General features: G+C 30.4%; 3 protein-coding genes across 5 annotated transcripts in view; 2 read left to right on the top strand and 1 right to left on the bottom strand.

The window, feature by feature from the left end:
* Nucleotides 1-26257, top strand: part of LOC148231820 (protein Flattop homolog) — a 46385-nt gene extending 20128 nt beyond the window's left edge. For 2 of the 3 annotated variants that reach the window (XM_088193331.1, XM_088193329.1), the window contains exons 2-4: nt 25650-25860; nt 25944-26056; nt 26143-26257. In XM_088193331.1, coding sequence (XP_088049457.1) covers nt 25650-25860; nt 25944-26056; nt 26143-26151 — 333 coding nt within the window. In that variant the 3' untranslated portion in view covers nt 26152-26257. Of the gene's footprint in view, nt 1-18086; nt 18177-25649; nt 25861-25943; nt 26057-26142 lie in introns of all 3 variants that reach the window. The other variant, XM_088193330.1, reaches the window with a different exon arrangement.
* HLH4C (Helix loop helix protein 4C) lies at nt 1511-9602 on the bottom strand. The gene is made up of 3 exons (XM_088192293.1): nt 9428-9602; nt 3802-3951; nt 1511-2116 (listed from the first exon to the last, which is right to left on the bottom strand). The coding sequence occupies exons 2-3, from the start codon at nt 3852-3854 to the stop codon at nt 1858-1860; spliced, it is 312 nt and encodes a 103-aa protein (XP_088048419.1). The 5' UTR covers nt 3855-3951; nt 9428-9602; the 3' UTR covers nt 1511-1857.
* Nucleotides 26258-26321: 64 nt separating the features above from the next.
* On the top strand, nt 26322-27894 carry LOC148231819 (uncharacterized). Its single transcript, XM_088193307.1, has one exon. The coding sequence runs from the start codon at nt 26460-26462 to the stop codon at nt 27834-27836; it is 1377 nt and encodes a 458-aa protein (XP_088049433.1). The 5' UTR covers nt 26322-26459; the 3' UTR covers nt 27837-27894.
* Nucleotides 27895-27932: the final 38 nt, after the last annotated feature.

Below are 27932 nucleotides of genomic sequence, written 5' to 3'. Positions count from 1 at the left end.
AGTATATTATAATAAGAAAAAGGAGTAACGTTGAATAAATAGTTTTATTTTTCTCTAGAAAATCCTTGTATGTATAAATTTTGGGATCAGGTGTCTCTCTCTCCGAATCCCCGTCGGTTAACATTCTATAAAGGAAAACCAGAAGCGACCGTCATAATAAGGACGATACAGCAAAACGTTTCAAAGAGATGCTCTTCTCTAATGATTAATATAAATAAATACATTCCTAATAACTTAGTTGTTTAAATTAAAAATATGAATATATATAACCAATAGCTCTAGAAAATATAGTTTCTATTTATTTTCCAGCTAAGCGCGTCATAAATATAGTTTATGACAAGAAAGTATTAAACTACATATTTTACACGCTCCTTCTTTGGATGTCTTTTGAAGTTTCGTTCTGTAGGGTCACGCTGTTTTTTTATGTAGATTTAGAAAATAGGATTTCGTGTTTATAATTTCGCAATTTCACATAAAATTAATTACAGTCACTTCAACTAGAATGTTACTAGAATACCATAAGACAACCAATAATACTAATGTTTATTTCTGTATGCATATGTACACACATATACATACATATATACATATGTATATAAAACATAACACTTTTACTGTAGTTTAACGCAAATTTTCTTAATACTTCTGCTCTTAAAATTGTCTTTGTAAATAACTTGGCTAAGTTCGTTAGCCAGTTAGAAACACCATACTATTTTAAAATAACGGCATTTCAAAAAATAATCATTGAGCAAAAAATAAACGGTCCATACCTTATTTTTTGATTAAAAAAAAAAAAATTTCCTAAATTTTTTGACATAAGCACACAAAAATTTACCTTATTATTAATATATATATTTTTATCTATAGGGGTGGCATTTTATGACTGGCTGGTTTATAAGTTTAACTGTCATTTATTGTTTTCATATATTCAACTATGCTCTTCATGAACGGAAATTCCGCCCCCAAGAAAGTGCCTCCCGGGGCGGTCCGCCACTGTCCGAGTGTATAATTTATTGATCCGTAAAGAATTTGTAAAACGTACTTAGTAACAAGAAACCCACTGACTTCTCCTCAAAGGAGGAAATTAATCACTACTATTGTTTAAAAGATCATGATTCAGTTTTTTGCCAAAAACAATGTATTATATTATATATTTAAGATAGAAGTAAATAAAATATTAAATAAATCCGAGACTTTTTCGTCGTTTCTCTACTCATTTTATTCGATTAATGAAACTTTTTTTGCGTCAGCAGTATTTTTTAATTAAAATTTTGTAATATGTTTTATTTTTATTAAAATAAAAATCCATTACTGTTCATAATTTATTACACAACAATAATCTTAACAATCTTAAAATAAAATATACAAAAAATATATCAATAATATAAATTATTAGGAAATTAGTTTTAGATCAACAAAAACTAAATCATATCCAAACAATATTAATTAAAATTACTAATATTTATAATTAACATTTATTAAACTGACAATGCAACATGGTTTGAAAATATCTTTGCAAGTTATAAATTATTCTGTACAATTGTTGATTACAACAATTGTAAATACACAAGTCTTACATTTAACTAATTAATATAATAATACTCACTGCAACATTAAGCATATGTACATCTGTATTTAATTAATGTGTTATTATTATTAATATATTTTTAATTAATTCTGTGCTGTCATGGTTTAGTTTGTTTCAATATATAATGCAATTTTCTTGCTTTTGTGACATTATGATTAATGACAAATTTATTCTATTAATTATATAGCATTACTTTATATTAAGTTACTTTAGAAAACAAGAAATTGAAGCAAAATTTTGATGGTAGTTTTAATATTTTTAATTAATTTTCAAGCATCAAGCACATGATTCAAATAAGCTATGTAACATATGGCTAGTCTTAGTATTTCTATCTTAGAGAGCTTCTTATCAGGAGGCAGTGTTGGCAATAGGCGCCTCAGTTCTAAGAAGGCTGCATTAAAAGCCTCAACCCTGACCCTCTCCCTACACGCATGAGCTGTACGATACTTCTGCGTAGCCCTCCTGCGTCTCCTGCGTTCTTCTCTTGATAGGCCTCCACCTCCGCCTCCACCGCTGCTTTCTACACCTCTGAAAATAAAATGATTATGAAAATAATTATATTCAATCGGGAGATTAACAATTGATAATGAATAGAATATATATTCAATTGGGTTATTGATAAGATACATTTTAATCTGGCGGTTATAATTAATCATCAGTTTACAGAATGGTGAAAAAGGTGCAATAAATTGGGTTAAGTGTAAAAATAACTATTCTTGATGAAGATCGTTTGATAATACGATAATAGGCGTGAAACTGCCGTTGATTTTAATAATGAGTATTTGCGAAATATTTTATAAGTAAAAAAATGTGTCAATTAATATGTCGTAAAAAACATTATTGCCCCAAAAAATGCGTTTAAAACGCATTAAATGAGCCAGTTCACACAGAAGCTGGACTGTTTTGGATTGAGAAAGGATTAAAATAAATTAGTATGTGTCAGCAAAAAAAAATATCCAGGCAACTGTGCAAAATCAAAGAACTAAATGATTTGGGGTGCTTCTTTTATTCCGGAATGGAAGGTATCAACTTCATACATACTGTATTTTGAAAATATTTTATTATATTTTATCATCAATTTCATCACTTGATTTTATGTGATTTGAATATGAATATAGTTTAATTATTTTTTTAATTTTATTATGGAAAAAAATATGTTTCCATATCATTATGTATTATTAAATATTGCATTTTTTCAATCTATAAAAGATTTAAAAATATTGCAGTATTTATAACATTTATGTTGAAGTTGATTTAGTAAAGTATAGAATGAATATTTTAAATTATATATAAATTCTTTCAGACAATGTTGATTAACTACTTGTCTTCTATATGTCGATTAAATTAAAGTAAATATATTATATATCAAGTAGATAGCATGTTACTATTTTATCTAAAAGTACATTTAAGTTGTGCAAAACTCTTTATAAAGTTCTTTATCAAAATAGGTTACTTAGCCGATAGTATTTGTGGAAATGTTTGCTAAATTACCACATGGGTACAGATACTATCTATTTAATATAATATATATTTTTAGAACAAGGCTTGAATATCATGCAATCTTAAAAATAGTTGAATGCGATAACGCTCCATAACATAATTTATTCCACCGTTGTACTGTAAAAGGTCGCATTGGTGGCTTTTCCATTTTCATTTCAACCATTAGAATAAAACAGTATTTATACTCTTCTATATTGTATACTACTTGAAAAAATATATTAAAGCCGTATTTTTTTGGTACATATGAATTTACGTATTATAGGCTTTATGTCATTGTAAGATTAATTGATTTTAGCATTGTATGTATATAATAGCTGAGTCGTAAGAAGTGGACTCTCACTAAAGTGAAAGTCCAATTACCTATTGGATTGTTAAATTGTTTAAGGCTTTTTGTTATAAAACAATTTAACGAAACGATTATTCATTATGTGGAGTTTGTTGAACAATACCTTCCTCATGGATATCATTAATTATAATATATGAACTTTCTTTGTACTATATCAGCGAAAAACTAATCAGTATGTTTCGAAAAAGTGGTATACAGTTGCACGACATCTTCCAAATCGGTTTGTCATATGTCGAAAAATTATGGCTATGCCAAGTCGTAAATAAAAGTCGAACGGCAAACGGGATGAAAATCGGTCAAAATATATCATTTCATATATAGAGAGGAGTACTCAGTGAAATTGAAAATATATGTGGAATTTTGGTACCTTCTACGATTGAGCTGAAGGGCGGGTTCCCTGGCGGGGGGCACTCGCTGCATAGCCGCCTCCCCGCCCGTCGCCCCCAACAGCCCCGTGCTGGCGGCCGCAGCCTCTTTGCGTGACCCGTCGCTTCGCCCCTCAATTTAAAATTAATTTCTAAAAAATAACACATAGTATTAGCTAACATAAATTTATAAGAAACATACACATTTTCACAGCATATAAAAGTATAGTATTCTTAAACAAATAATATTCAGAAAAACCATTACTCCAAGTGTTATTTATTTGTAATTTCTTACTATCAAATCTGATAAAATTTAGTTCAATTTAGACCTACTGAAACAAAAATATTTTTTCTTGCTTTTCATCAATCAAAACATTATTAAGTTATGCTCTGAATGACCGAAGCATTCATTTATCATAGCGCACAATACGATCGCTATTTGTGTAAACAATTATGCGGTGCATAAAAATAAAGGGTTGGCAACAGTAGAGGGTGTTTATCAGGGGCGTATATTCAGGGTGTGCTAGGTGTGCGGCGCACACCCGCAAAACCATCTAAAATATAAATTTAGAAATTTAGAAAATTTAGGGCGTAAAGCGACATCATTTTGCATACAGTAGTATGCAAAATTATAAAATTTTAATATGCAGTGTATAGTATGCATTGGTATTTGTCATTCGCTCTGAACGTTTTCGCGCGAGCGATCGTTTTGGAACAACACATATAACGCGCCGACCTTGCGCGCGGCCGCCGACTAAAGTAAATTGTTCCGAGATTTAACGGCTGAAGTCGATCTGTCGGCTGGCAGCGCTCAGTAGTAAAATTGGTCTCGAATTTGGTGCGCGTACTTCAAAAACTCTTGCGTCCGTCGCTGCTTTTTTATTACATTATATCACAATAACAGGTCACTCATTTTTTATATTTTGCCGTAAAATAGTTTATTATCTTATTTACATATGATCAATATTTAATTTTCTATTCTAGATTATATTTTTTCATTTACCCCAATAATGATGAAGAATACTGTTGAAGATATTTTGAATAATCCATTTTCAAAAAGAAGTTATGAAATTAAATTGAAGATAATATTAAGGAAGAAGTAAATTCAGCAAATTTTGTCGCTATTATTCTTGACGAAACTTCAGATATAATGACGAACTCTCAACAGTTTTGCGTTTTGTTTATGAAGGTAAAGTTTACGAGCGGTTTATTGGCTTTACAGACGTTAGCTCTGATAAAACAACCGATGGCTTATTTTGCCACGTTGTAAATATAATTGAAGAATTTCAAATTCAAGAAAAAATTAGTTGGACAGACTTATGATGGGGCGAGTGTAATGAGTGGGCATATTAATGGTTTGCAAGCCAAAGTACTCGAAGTTTATCCACTGGCCATTTTTACACACTGCTATGCTCATATGTTGAATTTAACATTACAACAAGGTCTTTCCAATATAAAAGTGTGCAAATCATTCTTTCAAACTTTAAATGGATTGTCTGCATTCTTTTCGAAATCTTACAAACGAATAAATGCTTTACAAGAGTTCGTAGCTAGAAGACTTCCTTCTGTTACACCTACAAGATGGAATTATACATCACGGTTAAGTAACACAGTGCAAAAATACAGAAATGAATTTACGGACTTTTTTCGAGACGTCGTGAAAAATTGTGAACTATGGGACCCCGACACTGTAATAAAAGCCGAAGGTTTTCTTAGCTTTTTGGAAGATTTTGAAACAAGAAAACTTCTCCACATATTTTCAAACCTTTTTGGAAAAACTGATGTGTTATACAATATTTTACAATCCAAATCTTTTGACATATTATATTGCTGTAAGAAAGTTACCGAAATTTTGCAACAACTTAGACATGAACAGGAAAATAATTATGAAACATTATGGGATTCTTATGTAACGGAAGAAAATTATCCAAGACTGAGTAATGATTTGCTTGTTGAAGAAAAGCACGCGTTTTGCCAACTATTTAATACAATAGTTGATAATATATGTAAGCAAATTGAAAACCGTTTTTCTTCAATGTCTAAATTGGAATATTTTCACCTTCTGGAGAAAGAAAAATATGAGCAATATAAAGAAAAATTTCCAAATGAATTACTTACCAAACTGCAACAATTCTATGGAGCATTATTTGATTATATAAGTTTAAAAAATGAGCTTGCTGTTCTTTATCATTTACCTAAATTTGCAGAGAAATCTGTTCATGAGCTTGTACAATTTATGAACACAAATAATCTTGAGTCAGGTTTTCAGGAAATAGATAAATTAGGCAAACTAATATTAACTCTTTCAAGCAGTACTGCTTCAGCAGAACGTTCATTTTCTGCTCTGAAACGAATTAATAATTGCTATCGAAGTACCCAAGGCCAAGAAAGGCTATGTGTCCTTAACTTGATTTCAATAGAAAAAGGGATCCTTATGGATATTAAAAGGAAGATCACTTTTTATGACAGCGTGATAGAAAAATTTATGATTAAAGAAGAAGATTAGATTTTATATATAAATAATTATAAGTTTATGTTTATTGGAAATTGGATATTTTTATATAATAATATTTTAGATTAGGTTTGATGTTTATTTATTTATTTATATATGGGAAAAAGCTGTAAGGCAGTTTAGGCATGTCAAAACCTCGGCTAATAAAAATGAAAAAATGTACTTTTTTTTATTTTTTTATAGCACACCCAATATTAACACCCACCGTACGCCACTGGTGTTTATAAAACGCCCATGGCAAATTGGACCACAACGAAGGATTAAGCCACCTGCGAAGGGGGTGTGTTGATATGACTGCTCCCAAGGGTGTCCTATTTCTTTTCCCTATACATCTTCCATGTTATATTTCTCACAAATATAAATAAAATTATGATTCATTGAAACTGTTCCCATCTGATGTGCATTTTACATTTGCACTTATCATTTACTGGTGGTTTTATATGACACATTAAAATTTAATGCGGTACTGTTTTTTTGCAGAATCTGTGTTGCATACAAATAACTATTTTTTGAAATGCAATCTCGGGAGTCGGACATAAAAGTGCTTTTGAATGCTTTCGACGGTCTCTCGAGAGTGTTGGGTCGTTAATAATTGACTATGCTAGGGGATGGCTTTGGCATATGCGTTCAATCGATGGAATATTGATGATATATAGATTACCATTTACAATGTATTTATGTATGCAACAAAATAATGCGATAATTTGCAAACTGTATGTTGTGAATTGACACAATCAAGAGTCTAGTCTATAAAATTAGTAAATTATTATTTACATGATCGAATAAAATAATGTTAGTTGTTCAATAAAATAGAAAAAATGATGTTGCAATAATTACAAAATGGGGCAATAAGAGTAGTTTTAAATACTAGTTGTAGAAGCATGATTGATAGATTAAATTCGTTAAATGTTCAATATATATTGAAGATGAATGTTTTAGTATTTGTATATATAAGTTAAAAAATAATATGTTACCAGAGTATTTTAATAAGTATTTAATAATAAATAAATATGTACATAAATTTAACACTAGAAATAGAACAGTTTAAGGATAGTTATGTATTAGAAAATGAGTACGGCCAGGGGAATAATGAACGGAAGTGTGAATTTTTGTAATTCGCAAAAATAAAAATGTAGCCCTGTTGTTCAATGGAATAAATAATCACCTTCGTGCATTAAGATTAATTATTTTTTTAGTGCTAGTAAAAAAATATGATTTTAACTTTTTTATAAGTAGTAATATATAAATTTACATACTATCATTATTTTTTTACATGATGTTTAAATGCTACAGTGAATGTGTATCTTTCAGTGAAAAAGTTAAAATACATTTTCACTAGCAGATATATATTTCTACTAGTGAAAATATAATTTAACTGATGGGCGCTAATACGCTGCTGCGAAACGTCCATTTGTTGTTTAAACCCAAACCCAACCAAATGAAAGTTCTAAAACTAATACTTGTATTAGGTTTAGTCAGCCAATTCATCTTATCTCTTACAAACAGAGTCGCATCTCGCATATTGCTCCATAATTTGTCGTCACTTTGATATTACACTATGTTTAAAAATATGATAGATATCCTTATCGAATTTTAGTCAATAGAAGGGCGCAAAAACAATAAAAATAAAATCATTTCTCAGAAGTCAAAAATTCACGTCAAAAGCAATAAAATCGTAAAATAATATGATACCAGAGTATTTAAATAAGTATTTAATTATAAATAAAGATGTACATATATTGAATACTAGAAATAGAGAAAATTTAAGGATAAGTATAAGTATAAGAAAACGGGGAATATTGTAACAAAGCGTGAATTTGTATAACAATATTTCTAAGACAATTCGCAAACATAAAAATATGGCGGGTTTGTTAAATGGATTAGAGAAACGTGCATTAAGATTTAAATATTTTTTTATAATCGGTTAATGCTTATATTATATTTTTTATATATATCTATGTTCTGATTTTAATCATTGATTCTATAAACAATTAGCTATTTTAACTGAATAAATTAATAATTAATAAGCAAATAAATATAATTGGTTTTAAAATGTCTTATTAGGAACGCTAGATAGCCGAGCGTTTTCTCTTCGACGGCACGATTTTATTGCTTTTGACGAAAATTTTAAACAAGGACATCCCCTTGAATTTAGCCAGAAAAGTGCATGGCATTTAATGAAATACTATAAATCTTATTGAAATGGAAATGCTAAAAAATGACCACTCACTGGCCAACTTTTGCTCCCCTCCTGAAAAAAGCTGATATGACATTAATTATGTCTGATTGAATTAAACAGTGACAGGCTTAACTCGTTATAATGCATTGGACTTACACCTGTCAGGTTACAACAGAAAAATATAAAATATAAATAGCTTTATAGCATTCTCAAATTTGTGAATTTCTTTTATAATGTAAAACGAAAAAATGTTTAGTCTTACATTATAATATTTATTTACGCTTTTAAATCTTATTAAATTCATGCTAAATATTATAACATTATAAGCCTAATTTCTATTATGGTATTGTACAATATATTTTCCGCTGCAACACGACAGGCGTTATCCCAATGCATCGCAATGGAGTAAACATACTAAATATGTAGTGAGACCTAGACAAAAATGTAAGAAAAGTTAATTCATTTAACATCTTACAATCAATTTATTTTACTTTGCACGACCTACCTCGATTTTTTTAAATTATTCATCATGTTATATAACCGTGAGCTTAAGAAAATCAAGGAAAACTTAATCTGTGATGATCGATCCGAATTATAATTATATAATAATCATTACAATTACACAACAAATACACTGAGTGGCAAACGAGATGAATGAAATCTAAAGGATAGAATATATTGCTCAGCTGCTTATACTTATATAAGTCAAGCTCTCGACAAAGGGTAGCATATAGGATTAAAATATAAAATCAAAAAGACATTTTTGACATTTTACTAATCAAATTATTACATATATCGCACAATTTTAAGAATAAATCCAATATTATTATATTTTAAGAATAATATGTTATTTCATCTAATAAATATTTAGCTTAAACAAATAAATATAATCCATAAACTATCTATTAAAATTAGCTTCGATATATAAATAGTTTACCTTGACATAAGACGACTTTAAGAATTATTATTATACGTTGAAACTACCGTTAACATTCGACTTCGATTTCGCAATTCTTGCTTTTATCCATATTTGTCACAACACTAAACGCACAATTTATTTATAGTACAGTTATATAAATAGGGGTTGTTCGACACGCGAACTGTCGGTCCACAGTGTCTCATCTGCAGCATCCCCTAACCTTTTATACGTGGCGAATTCCATCCCCCTTTTCCACCCCCAGAATTTGACACTTGTAGAGTACTGTTTTATAAAATATTTATTTTTATTACAAATATTTCAAGATAATATCACATAGCCGACTGTTTTAGATCCTAGATAAATTGTGTATATTATGTGTAGATCACATACCTGTGCGTGTGTAATTTTATTAGAATTATAAATAGTACAACAAAATATTACATTTGCATGTTGGTTGATGAGTTAAGTTGGAAGTTAAAAAAATATGTTTTATAAAAAAATCGTATTGCGTGATTTTTGTTTAGTCTACTCTTTTTAACTTTTAAACAAACTTTGCTTGTTAAAATTATATTTATTAAATATCAATATTAAAATTATTTTAACTGTAAACCATTCTATAAAAAAGGGCATTTTTAAGAATTGTAATAAATGAAATTTTACTTATCCACATTATTTTATTATATCACATTACTTCAATTTGTAATATAATCTTAATGATTTTAAAATATGTTGAGTAAAAGTTTTAAAAAAATAATTATTCAGCTAAACATTTCCCAATTATCATCAACGATACATATCTAAAGCATTAATATTTTGCAAGCAAAAATATTTTGTTAATAAAAATCATAACTAAACAGGATTTTTTTTAATGAAACAAATGTTTAAGAAATATTATGAAAAATTGTGTTTTTTTGAAAACTGTACATGATTTTCCTAAAAGAAAAAATAAACTAAAACCTACTTACGTTTTTCTTAGTTCAAGGGTAATTAACTAATTGTATTTAAGTAATATCATTAATGTTCAAGAAAGTAAGAGTAAATATTTTGTGTTATATTTATTTTTGTTTTTATATCTAATATTTTAGTAGTAACGTTCTGAGCCGAATTAAAACTTTTAGATCCCTAAGGCCTAAGTAATAGAAGGATTTTGGTGCCTCCGTATTATAATTAACTGAATATTCAAAATATCAAAAAACTTATTTCGTGTTTTGAGGCCGAAGGGCGTAGGGTTTTTTCGAATATTCGATTAATTTTAATATTTGTCCCATTTTCAAATATATGAATATTCGAATAATTGATAGAATATTCGTAAAATATTCGTTTATACTATCTCGAATGTATTCAATTTGTATACTTGAGCAGTGGCGTAGCTATGGTGGGGCGGAGGGGGAGGGCCGCCCCGGGCGGCACTTGCTTGGGGGCGGCATATTCGCGATGGAATCGTCTAGTGTGGTTCTTAATTCTGAATAAACTAAAACTTATGTAAATCTACGAATAGCAAGAGTTTACCAATAACCAATTTATTATTCTAAGAAATGCTGATTTTATGACCCTGCAAAAAATGGATGGGGGGCAGCAATTTTAAGAATCGCCCCGGGCGGCATATACCCTAACTACGCCACTGTACTTAAGCAACACAGGAAGTCGTTTTTCTCTCAATATACCCGAGTGACTAGTGCCGCTCCAAAATTCATGGTCCTTCGTGTGCTTTTATTTTGTTTCGAAATGCGAGACAATGGGACATTTCTTCTCAATAAAAAATGCTTTGACGACCTCGAGAAATATTTGCGTATATAATGTTTATCGGTGTATCTTCTATGACCGAAATACGTGGAATTCGTTCGTTGAACGAAACATGTTAGAAAGGCCCATCCTTTGTTATCGTTAAGCGCTTATAGCAAAAACAGGTGTGCGTCGTTAATTAAGTTCGTGTTACGTTTTTGTATTTGTTGTTTCAAGACGCAAAGATTTTATTTCTGTCAATTTAATAATTCAATCGCCATAAATTATGTATAAATCCGTACAATTTTTTTTAAAACATCAAAAAAATGAATGATTAATTTAAATATACACATATAATTATTTTGTAATTAAATAATATTTTATAGGCAAATAATTTTTTTTTGCATTAATTGGTTAAATAAAAAAATATCTGTAAAAACCAAGAAAAAAATTACAAATATATTCAAATATTTCAAACGAACACATCTATCCCGAAACGTTAATCACTCGTAAACACCCATAAGCACCGGAATACTTCTCTTTGTGTGGAAAGGATGCGCGATAGACTTTTTTTGTTTTTTGTTTGTTACCGATCGCGTTACCAGGTTTTTTAGATTCAATTTAGGCTGCAAAGTCACCCCTTCAGTTCAAAACCTGACAAAAGTACAACACCAAGCTGGTCGACATGTGACTTTTGGCTTGTCTGAAATTCTTGATTTTTTTTACATTTTTGCGGTGCCCCTTTTCTTCTGATGCCGTAAGCACGTGCTTATAAAATTGGAATCCGCTTTATTTATATTATTAAGCTAGTTGAAAAGTAAAATAATTTTATGAAGAACAAAAATTTATTTGAGAGCATCTATAAAATTTGTATCATGTACTCTACTTGATATCGAACCGGAGGCGTGGTTTAGAGATGCGAGCTTTTGATTGGTTGTTTCCAAGAACAGCATCCTAAGAGGGCGTTGTTAAATGTTCGAAAAAAATACTATAATTTATTTTATGATTAATTCGTCTGCATTTTCCCCTAAAATCAATTTGATGCTAGCAATGGCAACTTTATAAAAATTAAAAACAATTTATGTAACCTGCCATGTCACGTTTATAGTATGGTGCGTGATACAAGAAAGTATGTCTGAAATAATATGCAATATAAGCAAATTTCTGTTAATAATATATAATCAAAAAGTTCGCATACATAATTCACATTATTTATCCATTTTGCGTATCAACGACATAACTCCATTCTCCGGTAAGTCAATATTATATTTTTAATATTCACTGAGCTAAAAATAAAAAAAATCGTAAATATATTTATAGAAAATCATTAAAATCGTAATATAATTTTATACACCTATACCTCTATTGATCGTTATTGAGTATACTATTTCAAAGTTTTCACATGCTACCGTTGTTTGTATTTCATGCTTTCAGGCATTAGTATATTAGCCACTATTTTGATCTTATGCTTACGCATAAAATATCTAGACCGAGTTATATTTTTTAGGTACATATCTTAAGTAAACTACCTGAAAAAGAAGGTTGTATTAATTAGTCCAAAAAGTACAGCTTGGGTAATATTATAGCATTTCATAGCTCTTTTTAAATTTCGTTCTCTTTTGCATGATAAACAAGGACTATTAAGGTAAATACAAATAAGACAATGAGAAAAAATGTAATTCAAAATAATGCAACACAAAAATAATTTCTTTTAAGTCGAGCTCATATGCCATTTTAATGTTTTTTATAAAGGTTAATTTTAATATACTTACTTACTTTTAAGTATACTTACTTACGATGGCTTAAGGAAAAAATAACATCTCAAACCTTTTTATTGGATGTGAAACAGAACATTGCAAATCTAAAATAAATGCACTAGTGCAAGTTTTTAAAGAAAGAAAACAGAATTTTGGACAGGGACGTCATTTCAGATTTTTTTAGGGGAGGGGTAAAAGTTGGTCAGTCAGTTTTTATTATTATTTCGATTTTAAAATATCTTAGAATGAAACAGTTTATATACTTGAGCAACACTTTTTTTCTTAATATACCGGAGTGACTAGTGCCGCTCCAAAATCTATGGTTATTATGCGCATTTATTTTGTTTCGAAATGCGAGACTATGAGACGGTTCTTTTCAACAAAAAAATGTTTTTACTAATTTACGAAAAACATTTGTGAATAGGATGTTTATCCGCCGTGTATATTATGACTGAAATTTGCAGAATTCGTTCGTTGAACGAAACAAAATCTTGAAAAGGCCTAAAAAAAGTGTGCCTCGTAAATTTTTGTGAAGGTTGTTTTACGTTTTTTTATGTGTCGTTTAAGTTTCTAATTAATTATAGTTATTTAATTTATACGCAAATCCGTTTTAAACACGCACTAATACGGATTCGATCTTTATGTATATCAAATTCGTTCCAAACATTTTGTATAAAATCTATACACATTAAATTCGATAAAATTAGCATTTTTTAAATTAATTCAATCGCAGCTGATCTTAATTCTGATAATTCGGAAAAGCTGAAATGACGTCCCTGATCAAAAAGTATGCAAAATAATAAATTAAGCATTTTACTTTTGACGCTTTCACTGATCAGTAATTCACACAGTATTGTGCTATGCATATTTTACATTATCAAAAAAATTAATATTTATTTAAAATACTTATTACTAAGCAATAATTATTTTTTAATTTAATAATATTTATAGCGAATTTTCTGTACTAATTGGTTAAATAAATTAATATCGGTAAAAACCGAGAAAAAATTTACAAATAAATATTAAAATATTCGTATACGTCATCCATTTTTATTCAATATTTGAGTAGTTGAAAATTACAAATAGTTTAGCACCCTAATTCGAGACTGATTTTCCTTAAGGGATAACCCGATAATTTATGGCTTAGAATAAGTAAGAGCTTTGGGAAATTCTTGGAGTAGATGAAGGCTCACATTGGGTTGTTTTTGAGCTAAAAATTAATGAATAAATAATAGACCTTAACAATTTTATAACTACAGGCGGCCCTCGACTTTCGCACATAATTGGTTCCTGAAAATGTGTGCGAATGTCGAATGTACGAAAGTCGAGGGAAGTAAAAAATTTGAAATTGTGTGTATTTTAAAATATTTATTTATCAAGTAAATATAAGGTGTTTAAAAGACACATTTAAGTGGGGTTTGTGGGTGTTTCATTTGAAAAGTTATCAAGAGTTAACTGTTTTCCACTATTTTTATTCTTTTCTTTATATAGTATTTTATAACATGCTATGTTTTTATTGATCGCTCCACGCACTTGAGATATGCGTTCTCAATTGGGATCACAATCTTCCATAATATTTAAAAATTTGTCAATGTGCGTGAAGGCTTCATTCATATTTTTCATTGTTAAAGAGTTTTCCAAAATAAACTTGTCTCATCTACATTAAATATTTGGCTAGAGGAATATTCTACATCTTCAATAATTTTGGATAATAAGGAAATAAATTCTTTTGCAGTATCTTTATTCGCATCAGCCGATTCTCCAGTAAATTTAATATTATAAAAAGAATACCTCATTTTAAAATTGTAAAACCAACCGTTACTTGCTTGAAAAACCGTGTTAAATTATTTTTTTAATCTATCCTTCCGATCTTTGTGCAAACTAAGAGCTTTTGCTTGAATAATTGAAATACTCAGAGGGACATCTTTTTGCTGTTGGTCATCGATCTACGATGACAAAGATTTTCCATTTCATCCATGTTTTTTTTTTGCTGTGTTTTTTTGGAAACATATCATTAAAGATTGTGGAAATATATCTTTATTTTCCACAATTTTGAACGTATTCTTTAATTATATTTTTATTTTGCAAAATTGAACATATCGTAGACCTGTTTGTATCATACGAACGTTCGATTGAAGCAAAAGATTCACCGCTAGCAAAACGTTTTAAAAAAAAAATTAAATTTAAAAAAGTTGTTTTCTTGAAATGTGCGAAGTAGCGAATTGTGCGAAAGTCGAACGTTCGAAAGTCGAGGGCCACCTGTAGATAAATTCAGAATTTGTAATTGAATCAATTATGTGTAAGGATGATATTTTCAATTAATCAGTATTTCAGTTTCTAATCTTAGTTATCTTTTGATAAAACGTTGATATAAAATATGCTTTTAATGAATTATCATCTTGAACCACCAAGAATAAATATTAATTTTCCGATATATAGAACAAGTTGAGCTATTCTAAAAAAATGGCAGAATTTTATATAGTCATATTATGTACATTATGTGTATTATTTGCCAAACGTCCGTGAGTTGTTATTTTTTTTTTCTTTCTCAAAATGACTATTATACTCGATTTTTATAGTAACCGATTGGTATTTTCCTTTCTATATTTGCTGTGCCGATACGTCTGCAAATATGTTTATTTATATATCCCACTACGTATTGCGGTACATCCGCAGTTTATTAATTGTGTCATGAGAATCGCGTGACCGAAGATAGCTCGGAGACATTTGCATGCAATTTTGTATTCGTCGTCTCCTATATACCCACAAATTATGGAAAAGAAACGTTTGAAGGGTTCGGATTGAAAAATCGTTTAAATTGCGATGTCGATCGGGTCGACTGAATTTTTATTTATATCGCAGAAAAAGTATTCAATTCCTATGTAACGTTTTTGACTGTTTTATGCAAAACAAAGCTATTGACTAGAACGATAAAATATGAAAATATAAATTTAAAATGAGATATGAAAATATAAATTTGATTGTGAATAAATTTGCATTAGCGTCGTAAAAATTGTAGTTAACTTCTTATAATACGTATAGATTTTTGTATATAGATTCAACATTGATTTGTATTATACATAAAGGTTCGAGAATAAAATATTTTTATCAAATTAATAATATTAGTAGCAATACTCCATTGCACTATTACTTCCTGTTTAATTTCTGTTTTGGTATTTAAATCAAATTCATATACAGAAGCATTCCTTATTTGCAAATACAAAATATTTATCAATTTAAAATTTTTGTATGGTAAATATACCAAACCGTTTAAGGGTGGGTTCTTATTTAAACCAATCTGCTTTGGTTATTTGTTATATATTTTAATAAAAAATATATTTACATTATACTTCTTTATTTATATTAAATATGTGTAATATACAAAAAATAAAAAATGTATATAGAATTTTTTCAACATCTCATAGAGATTAAGGCACTAGAAAAAATCTTTTAAAAAATGCGTGGAATATATTTGACTGTATTATATTTTAAGGTTTGGTAACCCTAAGGGATGTGACTTTGTAGCTAGTTTACATATGTTGCGATAGACGATAAATGGTGTGATGTTTTCTCCAAGCGTTGGTGGGGAAACTGGCGAGGGGATGATGTCCGTGGGAGGTCCTCAGAGGTATTTTAGGTGTTGTGGCAGCGGAAGTTACTCCCTATATGCTACATATAGTGATTGCTTGTGACTGCCTTTCTTCTTATCGGAGTCCAGGCTTAAGTATCCGGGGCTGCAAAGCTTGCTAAGCAATCACAATCATGCAGCGATCATCCAGCCAATCGCTTCTTAGAACGAAATAAGTATACGCCTTTAGAAAGTGAAATTTGCTTGATAGATATCTCTGAGGTCGAAGAATTGTGTATGTGTAACGGGAATATTTGTATTCCGGTAATACATTCTTTTCTATGTGCGTTTCTTAACAAAGAAATCCTTGTGCGTTATTTATGAGGAAACCGACAACGGACAGTCGTCAGGCAGATCCGTCCGAGGTTTTTACCACCACACACGGTCGGATTTGTCCGCCGGACATCCATCTCGAACAAATCCGTGCATGTGTGGCGTACGATTGTGTGATCGCACTATTGTTAAATAATCACTTTTGGTCACAGTAATTAGGCGAGTTTCAAGAAAGGTCCATTACATACGTGGCTCATGTGTGGTCCGCCACAATATCATAATATAAACATTATAAATCAAATTTGTCTACTTCGCAGTATAACAAATTCAGATTTTGGAAAAAGTATTTACATTATAGTAATTATATTTATTTAATAAATATTTTTACAAATATTTTATTTATTTATTTAAATTAAATTAAGACCATCGTGACCTTGACCGTGAACAGATAACCCCAATTAATCACGATGGTAAAAAACAATACATAGTATTAATACAATTCACAAAAAATGTAATATTAAAAATATTACATAAAAAAAATATATGTACATAGTAGGAATGAAGGAAAAAATTATAAAATATTAAAATTAAATGATACGAATTGGACAAGCTCCTCGTAGCTGACATTATTACAGCGTATTAAGGAGCCGGATGGCGACACAACCATTGTAGTGCGGACAATTAAAGCTTGAATTTAATTTATTTTTAATATACATTAAAGAATTGTTGAATTAAAATATGTTGTAGATACATTTATAAGTAGCTAGTAATCCTTTTTCTTACTATATTAGGTTTTAATATAACATATTAATGGTAAAACTTGTCATATCCAATATTTAAAAACATGGAAAGCCTATCGATCGACCTTGCAGCGTTGCACGCCACCGCGGCGGAAAATTTTCATTTTTCAGGGGGTGAAAATTCCCGTCGGATGGGGAAATTAAGGATAAGGCTCAACAACAATATAAAATCGTATCCATGGCGTCACCCCCATTTGTTTGACCAATAAACCCGTCTACGGGAATAATCCGTTCGCAGGAATTCGACGGCATTTCGATTGGACTGCCATTCGAGACGGTTATTGACCTATTTTTCCGAATTGAAAACGCGATTCGTGCTATCCTCTTCGCTGTCTTCGGCTCTTTGCATACGTTTACGTTTAAAATTAGTCTTAATGTAAAATGCGCTTTTATAGCCAAAATTTTATATCGGTATAGAAAGAAGGACGCGGCGCCATTTTGAAAATTTTCCGATTTTCCGTTACGCAGTAACTGATTGATACCGCTTTGTATTTCAGAGCAATATTGGAGCTTCTTAAACAGTTTAAAATTCCTGTATTTTCCTAAAGAGCAGAGGAAAGATGTCATACCATTTCAACGCTGGGGCGGTGAGTTTTTTCTTTTGTAAATTATTATATAAAACGTATTTTTTTTAAAATTATGTATACTACTTTTTTTAAGTGCAATATTAATATTTATATACATTTGATTATGATTCATATTTTGCATCAGAAAAATATCTGTTAGATAATATATAAGTAGAGGTTTTATTCAATAAAAATGGACAGTATCTTATATTATATATAAACCTACGACCAATATAAAATTTAATTACTTTTACATACATATACAAATGTTACTATAATTGGTAAATAAATAAATAATATTTAACCTGCACACGCAGACAATCATAATATATGTATATATAAAGAAATAGAAACTTATTCTTATTTACATGACTTGCAAACATATACATCAGACTGTTAATTATTTTGTAGTTGATTTATGAATGTATTTAAACGAATTAAGATTAATTAATAAATGATTCAGTGTTTATTCCATTATATGCACTTATACAATTTCACATTTGTGACCTTTGACCGCCTTACATAACCGGGTATATAGTTTTATATAGATTTGCTTGGCACGCTTATTAATCTAGGGAGGGGCTTAGAAAAATGCATGTCATTTAATGAAATACATAATATGAATCTTAACCCTTTGTTAATGTATTTTTCCATATTTATTTCTGTTGTTATTTATTTATTATTATATTATATTGTATTTATAGTAATTTATATATAAAAAAATCATTGATTCTCAACGTTTTATTGCTCTGATTTATATTACTACTTTTTTTGTATTAGTATGTTTTAATAATTTATTTTATTAAAACTCGTTTTTAATTTATTTCACATCTTTTTTACAATATTATTAGACTTTTGTGTGATTTTTTTTATTATTAATTGAGAAGCTCTCGATATGTTTTATAATATTAATATAAAAAAATTTTTTTAGTTTATTTCGTACTCTATTGATATTACTCTATTTAATGAATTTTCAGTTGCATTAAATCAAATTTAAATATATATTATATAAATATAATGTTTATTGTTTCTTCACTTATTTATGTATATATATCATTTTCTGGGGTACATTAAAACAGTGAAAGATCGACCACCGTACATGTACGGCGAAACGTGTTTCTTTTACACAAAAGGTTCCAAGAGCTCCGCAAAATTGCCAATGGAATTTTGGTATATCAATTTTACAAAAATACACAAAATCTGAGACAGAAAAACCGATCCCAGAATTTGCACAATTTTGATTTCATTGTGTTTTTTAAAAGAATAAAATATTGCTACATGAAAAAGTGGATTTTTTACTTCTGAGAAGGGATAATTATTTTTTGCGCTCTCCTATTGGTCAAAATTTGCTTTATTTGATTCTGACTTATTGTAAGTCGTAATATTGTTAATATGAAAGACGACGGCACGATTTTATTGCTTTTAACATGGATTCTAAGCAGGGACTTAATTTATGTAATTTATTGAAATACTATTTAAATCTTAAAAAAACGACCACTGACTGTCCAACTATTGGCCCCCTCCCCCATGATAAAAGCTAAAAAGACGTTCCTGTATTAATCTTGAAAACTATAATCTCGAACAAAACTCATAGAGATTACATAATTTTAAATTCTTAACTGGCACGATTGAGCGTGCAGTAGATGTTGTCGTAAAGTTTAACTAATTACTGTACTTCAATAGTATAATATTTAAATATTGCAATCTGCAAGCCTGTTTCGTGTTTCCGTGCAGTTGGCTTGATTGTGAGTACTCGTTCCTACGAATCGAGTGATTTCGACGAATGCATTAGTATATAATGTAATCCGACAGTATGGCGGAACAATCGCGTGTTTGCCTTACCGAAATCCTGACATGTCACCGATGCTTTTCATAATCGTCATACGCGCATAATCCCGGTCATAAATCAGGATATAACAGGGACAATGAGCCACTTGCCCCATAGGCCTCTCACCCCCCGTGTTAACTATGCAAACAAACAATCGAGTTTTTTGCAAGTCCTCTTCTTGATAAGGGTTGTAATGGTCCGAATCTGTTTTTTTGTGTTATCCTATTGTATGAATTGTACATATGTGTGCGAACACTGTTGTTGTAATAACCCATATTACATTAGGTTTAGTCACATGATACAAAAGTGATACAGCTAAAAAGTAGCAGATTGTTTGACTTTTGTCCTTGGCCGTGCAATGACTTTATCTCCTTATTATATAGAATATTTTTAATGACCTCTTTACTAAATATTATACATAAATATTTACTATATATATATAGAGAGAGAGAGAGTATAAAAAAGCGAAGGCGCGTCTTCTATTCGTTACATGTAGACATTCTGGTTTCTCTTCTCGATATTTTTTTTCTCGGAAGAATGAGAATTCTTATTTTCCATTCGCAATTTTCTCAAGAAGCTTCGATAAATAAAAAAATATCAATGGCTTTAAGTGTAAAATTGCTAATTCCATATTTCACAACTTTACATGAGAAATAAAGAACTAAATAGACAATTTTAAAATAGGATAATAAAACAATATCTCAAATTTTGTGAATAGCAATTTTCTGAGCATGTGTATTTCGATTAAATGTCCAAGATGTCATTGCTAAGTCATTTTCACCCAAAAGTGGAGTGTTGATATGTGATTATAATAACACAGTATATTATTGTAAATATCTTTATATAAGTAAAATATCTATACTATTTTTATTTTTGCAATATTGTTTTTCCAAAAATGTAAATTATATTATTCATAATAATTAAAATATAAAAGAACCTGAATAATGGTAAAACATTTATAACATATTAAAACATATTAGTAGGCACATTATCACACATTTTAAAAAGCATATACCATTTAAAATGGAATCAACCATCCTTGTTCTTCGGCTATGGAAAACTATCTTTCATTTTGTGTCGATGTTGTTTAATCGAAAACAGGGCATCAAACGAGCACTGTAAGATGTTTGACATTTAAGAATAAATCGTGGATTTTGTCGATCATTTCTGGCGTAGTCACCGCAAGTGGACGTCCCGAACAATGTTTATCACTTGTGGATCGACCACGTTTAAACTGATTCACCCAATTCAATTGTAAACAGTGAATGAATTGAATTGATTTCATTCAAATAAAACTGTTTAATCATTACACGATACTCGTTTTTTCCATTGTTCGAAAATAACAAAGGTTGTTTGCTTCAATCGATTGTAAAAATGAAAGGATGCGATGGAAATGACAATTTGACAGTAGTCTATTGATAGATGGTACTTTTCAGAAACAAACTTGTTTCGATACTACTAGCGCCATCTCATTTTATGATGATTTGTTATAATAGATGCGAATAATCGAAGAACCAGAACCAATCGATCTAATTCGATTGATTACAAAGCGTCAAGTTACAAAGGAATTTCGTATTTACACCCGAATCGTAGAAAAATGGTCAATTGTTGCTATTTTACATTTTATATTTCGAATAAGATAAAATCTAAGTTCGCTGACAAGCAAATTTTATGACGTAACTCTATGAAAAGCCTCCATACTTTTTGCAATCCGCCGATTCCCACGCGGAGCGGTTTCTTCTTATCTGATTATTTATGTAGTTTTTAGATTACTAAAGCAAAGATAATGTCGATTAGAATTATTTTACATCCAAATACTTCCGAGCTCTAAAATGCTTTCCAAAGAAAGCATGCATATTTTCAAACAGCTGGCATGGACCCACCCTTTCTTATGCAGCGGTTTTAAAACATTTGTAATTCCTACGAATTAAATTTTTAGCAAAAATAGTAAAAAAAATCAGCACATTTTTTGAGAAATTTTTATTTAGCATTTATTTCGAAAAATAATTTTCAAAAAAAAAACACTAATTACAGATCTTCCTTTTTTGCGTTTTAATTGATGTGTGCACATCTTGATGATATTGATACATATTTCTACATGATCAGAGATTCAACATAATAAAAATGAATTTAGCTTAATTACATACTACAATAATAAAAATGAATTACATAGTACAATAATAAAAATGAATTTAACCAAACCCAAACTTAATCAAAAGGAATTAATCTAATGAAAGTTTGAAAATTATAAAAGGCTTTGGAACTCTCATTATGTCAAGTTAATTTACTTAGGTTAGGTTTGGGTTTGAACAGCAAAAGGACGTTTAAAAAAAGAGACCCTGAAATAATTATTAGTTAGCTGATTAAAATTTATCTTGACATACGAACAAAAAAACGTATTGCGTAACTCAAAAAATAACTCATTTATTTTTGTAGTATGTTTTTCCATTTTAACTGCCATTAATCCATTTATTTTTTTGCCATCATTGAAATAGATTACTGGCATTTAAATAGTAACGTTACAATAGTACCATTTCGTTAGTAACTTATATAGATTTTGTATACTGATTGTATATATCAATCACTAATCATTTATTAAAATTACTGAGCTGATTAAAACAAAATTATTGACCCAATCATTTTGTTATAATGACAAAATGATTGCAATGACAGTCTGTCATTATTGGGTTCAAGATAGTTTGAAAATATATTTAAAAAAAATACTAACACAAATAAACTTAATTAGTAAAAATACTGTTTTTTTTTACATTTTTTAACGCGACTAAAAAGAAGAAAATAGAGACAGCCGATTTAATAGAACACTACATATGAAAGTTATTACTACTGTATTATTCTGATAAACTATGTTTCTTAAATATAAAGTGTGTTTAATATATGCATTTAATCTACAAATTGAAACACCGCAATTAATCAAAAAAAAAATATTAAGGCTATTCTAGAAGAAAATGAAATTACTACTAATCGGGATTCCGTCAAAATGATGACAACAACAACATCATGAAAAAAGGAAACTATATCAGAACGTTTATACTCCGATCGAACCGAAGTTTTTTCGTAGAAAGAAACCTCCAATTTCGGTCACGCACACATGAACGATGATATTTCCTACGTTTTCCGCGGTCTAGCACGAAAGCCTCGAAAATAGACGCGATTTGCAGTAGCTAGTTGCACGCTTTCATCGACAATCGACGACTTCTCTTTAAGATATTCGTAAATAAATTTTAATTTTGTAAAATATAAAAAGTTGTTCTATTATCGTGTTTGATTAAGTTCTGTACAGATGTCCCACTGGATGTTCGACTACCTATATTTCAATTCTAATCCCGTAATCCCATTTCGTACAGAGGGGGCGTTCCTCCCTCTCGCTCCTTGAGCATATGGCAACTGTTCGTGTTGGAGAAGCTTAATAGATATAGTTTCGATTGCCAACGATAAAATTTTATTATAATTGATTATAATGCTTTGATTGTATTTAATTATTAAGTTCATAGTTATGAAATCCACGCCTAAAACACACGACAGTCGATAAAAATAAAGTCGTCTATTAATAGATAACGTATCGATTACGGTATGCTTTTAACCACGGATTTGCGACACAGTCATATATAATTAAGTTTACGTATACATATGTATGTATATATTGTGAAACGTTTTTGTAACTTTAATCAAATTAATGAACTACCAAATTTGTTAATGCGCATTTTAATCTAATGTGATTGCTATTATTTTTTCAAAATATACGTTTCGTGCCCGATTTGCCTAGTCAAGGTTGATTGAGCATTATATTTATTTTAGTCGAGCTTTCCCATAAAACCAATTAGCCTTAATGCCCATGCCACTGTAATTTTCGTCGGTCTTTCGCTGAATAAAAATGATTCGGCTCTCTTTTTCTCGCGTCATCCCTCCGTCTCTATCTCGCGGCGAATTTATTAGAAGTCTATTTGGATTTATGCCGACATCATCGCTCCGGACGTATACGGTGGCATTCTTTCGTGTCTTCGCGTACGAAATTCGGCTATATCGTCGACGACACGCCATGTCAGAATAAAATTACTATGAATAATGGCCGCCGACCAAAGACGTTTGTCATTCAATCCGCAGGCGCTTTTGTTTGTGTCCGTTTGTTTGTTTGTATTTATAATACGACTTTCAATCAATCAATTGAAGAGCAAATTGTTGTTTGATTATTACATTTTGGCGACAATGATGAGCGTTACAGTAAATGCGTGATCGCGATCGATATTAAATAAAATAATAATACAATTTACGCAATGACTTTTTTATTCATTTATTAATTAAAATTGCCCCCTGAGAGATGAGTTGCCTTACTTTGGACTTGATCTAATGAAAGTTCTGCAACTATAATTAGTTTTAGCACTTTCGTTAGGTTAGATTTGTGTTTGAACAACAAATTGAGTTTCATGACATTTTAGAGCAGCAATGTATTCTATATTATATTAGTTAAAATGTATTCCAATATGATTTCACTGAAATAACTTGGCTAGTCATTGGTCGTTTTTTTAATATTTAGATTTTATTAAGATTCATAGTATTTTGCTAAATGACTTGCATTTTTCTGGCCAAATTCAAAGGGGGGGGGGGTAAATTCAATCACCTTATCCCCTCCTTGAGTAACCACCAAATTTAAAAAGTCTGGAAGTCGGTGACTAATGTAAAATTAATTACTTGAAGCTGTGACTGTTTTTATTATTATTATTATTATTAGTAATAGCGCATTTTTATTAATACAAATTAGAGTCCGCTGCCGTGGCTCGAACTTATGGCCTAATTCTCTATTTTATAAACTGGGCTGTTTTAAGGGACAACCCAAGAATTTCTGGTTTAGAATCAGGGACGTCATTTCAGCTCTTTGAAAAATTAGTTTTCAAAATTTAAAAGAAAAACTAGATGGTAAAACTGTTATTTTTTTAACGGAAAAGCGACTTACGGACCAACTTATCGAACTAGCCACGTAGACCAATAATCAGCTTGTTAAACCTTTACGAAATAAGATTTTAACTAAAAAAATATAATTTAAATCGTCAATGGCTCAAAATTTATCAAATTATTAATAGACGCAGTGCGTTTTGTTTAGAAAGAGAAGGACGAAAATATAAATAAAGATCTGACAGGGTTCGTGACGATTGCAATCGCAAAGGTTGGCGATTCCTGCGCGAAGCAAACTGTGCTAACTCAAAAATGCGACAGTCAGTTTCTTGACAAACTCCGCGAAAGTAGGAAGGTTCGTGACCGTCTTTAAAGTTTTGTTTTCGTTCGTTTCTCAATGTGCGATATTGGAATACCCGATTAGTTGATTGTGTATCATTTACATTCACAGGGTGGATAATAATAGATAGATTAACTAAAAAAATTGTGCTTACACATAATACAAATGTATTTTATGACCAATTAGTTTAATATACCGCGTGGAACGATAAAATATAATACATTTTGATGCGAACGCAATGGATATTATAATTTTATGGCCATTTTATATGCCTATTTTATTTTAATTTTATAGTTATTCGAGGATTTACAATTTATTTAATCAATAGTGCCGTGCATTTACTTACAAAACAACTATAATTTTTCCATATTAAAAAAAAAATTATCTTTGATTTTAAAATTATATTGTGGTTTCTCAGATTGAAAAAGCATTTGCGCCAAAGCGCTTGGGAAATTGGGAAGCGCCTCATTGGTATCCAAGAAGACCGAGACCTCCCGAAGCCCGTGGACCCACAACTCCCATTGCCGATTCTCAAGGAAGACTCCTACCGAGAGCTCGTCGTCTTGCTCCCGCATGGGGATTACGCAGAACAGCGTGGGATTATCCCAATCATATCACTAGGCAATTGGGTATGGATATATTAGTGGATCACTGGATCGTCATATTTTTAAACTGAAAATTATATAAATTTAACGTGATTTTATTATCACAGCCAATGAACTAAGTAAAGATCCACCGCCAGGACGATATATCGAATGGTTACCAAAAACAGATAAGAATGGTGACGAGCAGGATGAAGTAGAAAATGATGATACTGAAGAGAAGGTGAGTCATACATTTTAAACTAATAGATATTTTATTTTAATTTTTAGTTTTATATTTTATTTTAGTAATTTATTTTTTATTTTCAGACTTTTTGATAAAGAAGTTATGCAATTTTAAGAAATATTTTTTAAAATTAAAATAGTAATGTATATTATTTAATTTTTTTGTAAAACACTGAATTTAATAAAATTATTTTTAATACACACTTTTTTAATTCATATTTTTTATCGTTCGTTAGAAAGAAGATAAGAAGCAACACGATAAAATATACGAACCAGGCAGTTCGTTAAAAGCGAATGAAAAAATAGACAATCCTAATAACGACGTCGAAGAATTGAATTTGAAAAAATTAGAAGCTTTAACAAACGACAGAGAAAAAGCTGAAAGTTATAAGCTACCTGAAATGCCCAACAGTTTGACTCATATAGAAAAGAAAGAAAAGCGACAAAAAATACCGATCATCGATCCGTTTTCGGGATATTATTACGCCCGGAAAATGCATATGAATAATCTTTTACATCACCCGCTGCCAGACACTCTAGGATCGAAAGCTACAAATCTTCGTCCGGTTCCGGGCCGAGATCTAGACGTGAAACCGTATTCTTCGACTTGGTTGTTGCCGTCTAATAAACTCGAAGAACGTCCTCTGACGTGTACCGGCGTGCAGAAGAGTTTAATAAAAACGCATAAATATAAAAGTATACGACCAGCCACAACCGAAGGAGAGAAAGAGAAACAAAGCAAGGGGAAGAGCGTCTCTCAAATGGATCTGGCTATATGTTGGGATTTTAAAACTTCCAATCCGAGAGATGAGCCAAAAAGAACTAAGCACATAGACGGCTCTAACGGCTCATTAGCGCCTGCCGTATTTTCTATGGTACATTCACCAAAGGTTGATTTACATGTCATTCCAGATACCGGTAGATCGAATGCTATATTTTCACATAATATAATACATAACGATCTTGAAGACGAACGAATAGTGCCTTGCTTTGAAAAAGACATGTCTAAGAATAAGAGAAAAGAAGCATGCGAAACACCGATGTGTCCACAACACTTATGCTTTGATAAAAATGGTAGTAAAAATGGCAAGGAGAGAAAAAATTCAAAAGATTCGAATAAAAGCGAGTCTTGCGACGGAATACACGGTTGCGGATCGAACGATAGTACATCAACAAAAACGAAATTAAAAAAAAAAGAATATAATAACAAAGTTTTAAAAGAAAATCATCCGCCGAATATGATCATAAAAGAGAGGCAAAGAAGAAGATCTCTAGATCATTCGAACGATGATTTAGGATGTTCTCTGAACGAAAAGAGCAAATTGTGTCAGAGCTCACCTAATATATCAAAAAACAACAACGATTATCCGGACGAAGTCAGTTCATCTTACGGAGAGTCGTCAAGTAAGAGCAAGAATAAAAATCACTTTGTAAATCGATCATGCATGGCTTGCAGTGATAAAAAAGTCCATGATAACGAAGCCGTTCTTAAACCCGAATATAAGATGGCATTCAAAGCGGGTAAACCAAATTCTTTAGGAAGTTCTGAAAAAACTAGCGAAAGTTCTAGTAACTCGAAAACTTCCGTCAGAGTTCCGAAGATGAGAGATCCGTACGGCAAAAAGTCTTACGCGATACCAACTTTAGCGCCGCCTTTCAGTCGTTGGCACGACACTAGCGGTTATCCGGAACATTGGAGGCTTGCGAGTGTCTATCAACATGCTTATAAGCCTCCGGGACCGAAACGGCGTCCTTTATTGCCTTCTGTGTATCAATAAATTTTCTATATCTCATGTATCATAATTTTTAATAAATCTATTTTTTCTCTAATATCAATAATATTTTTATCTGTAGTTGTTAGTTTCAATGAAAAA

The sequence above is a fragment of the Plectrocnemia conspersa genome, unplaced genomic scaffold (assembly GCF_051122295.1).
Source record: "Plectrocnemia conspersa isolate PC_06_02 unplaced genomic scaffold, ASM5112229v1 ptg000009l, whole genome shotgun sequence".
Lineage (NCBI taxonomy): Eukaryota > Metazoa > Arthropoda > Insecta > Trichoptera > Polycentropodidae > Plectrocnemia > Plectrocnemia conspersa.
The sequence above is the reverse complement of the archived record's forward strand: the minus strand, read 5'-3'. Positions and strand labels throughout refer to the sequence as shown.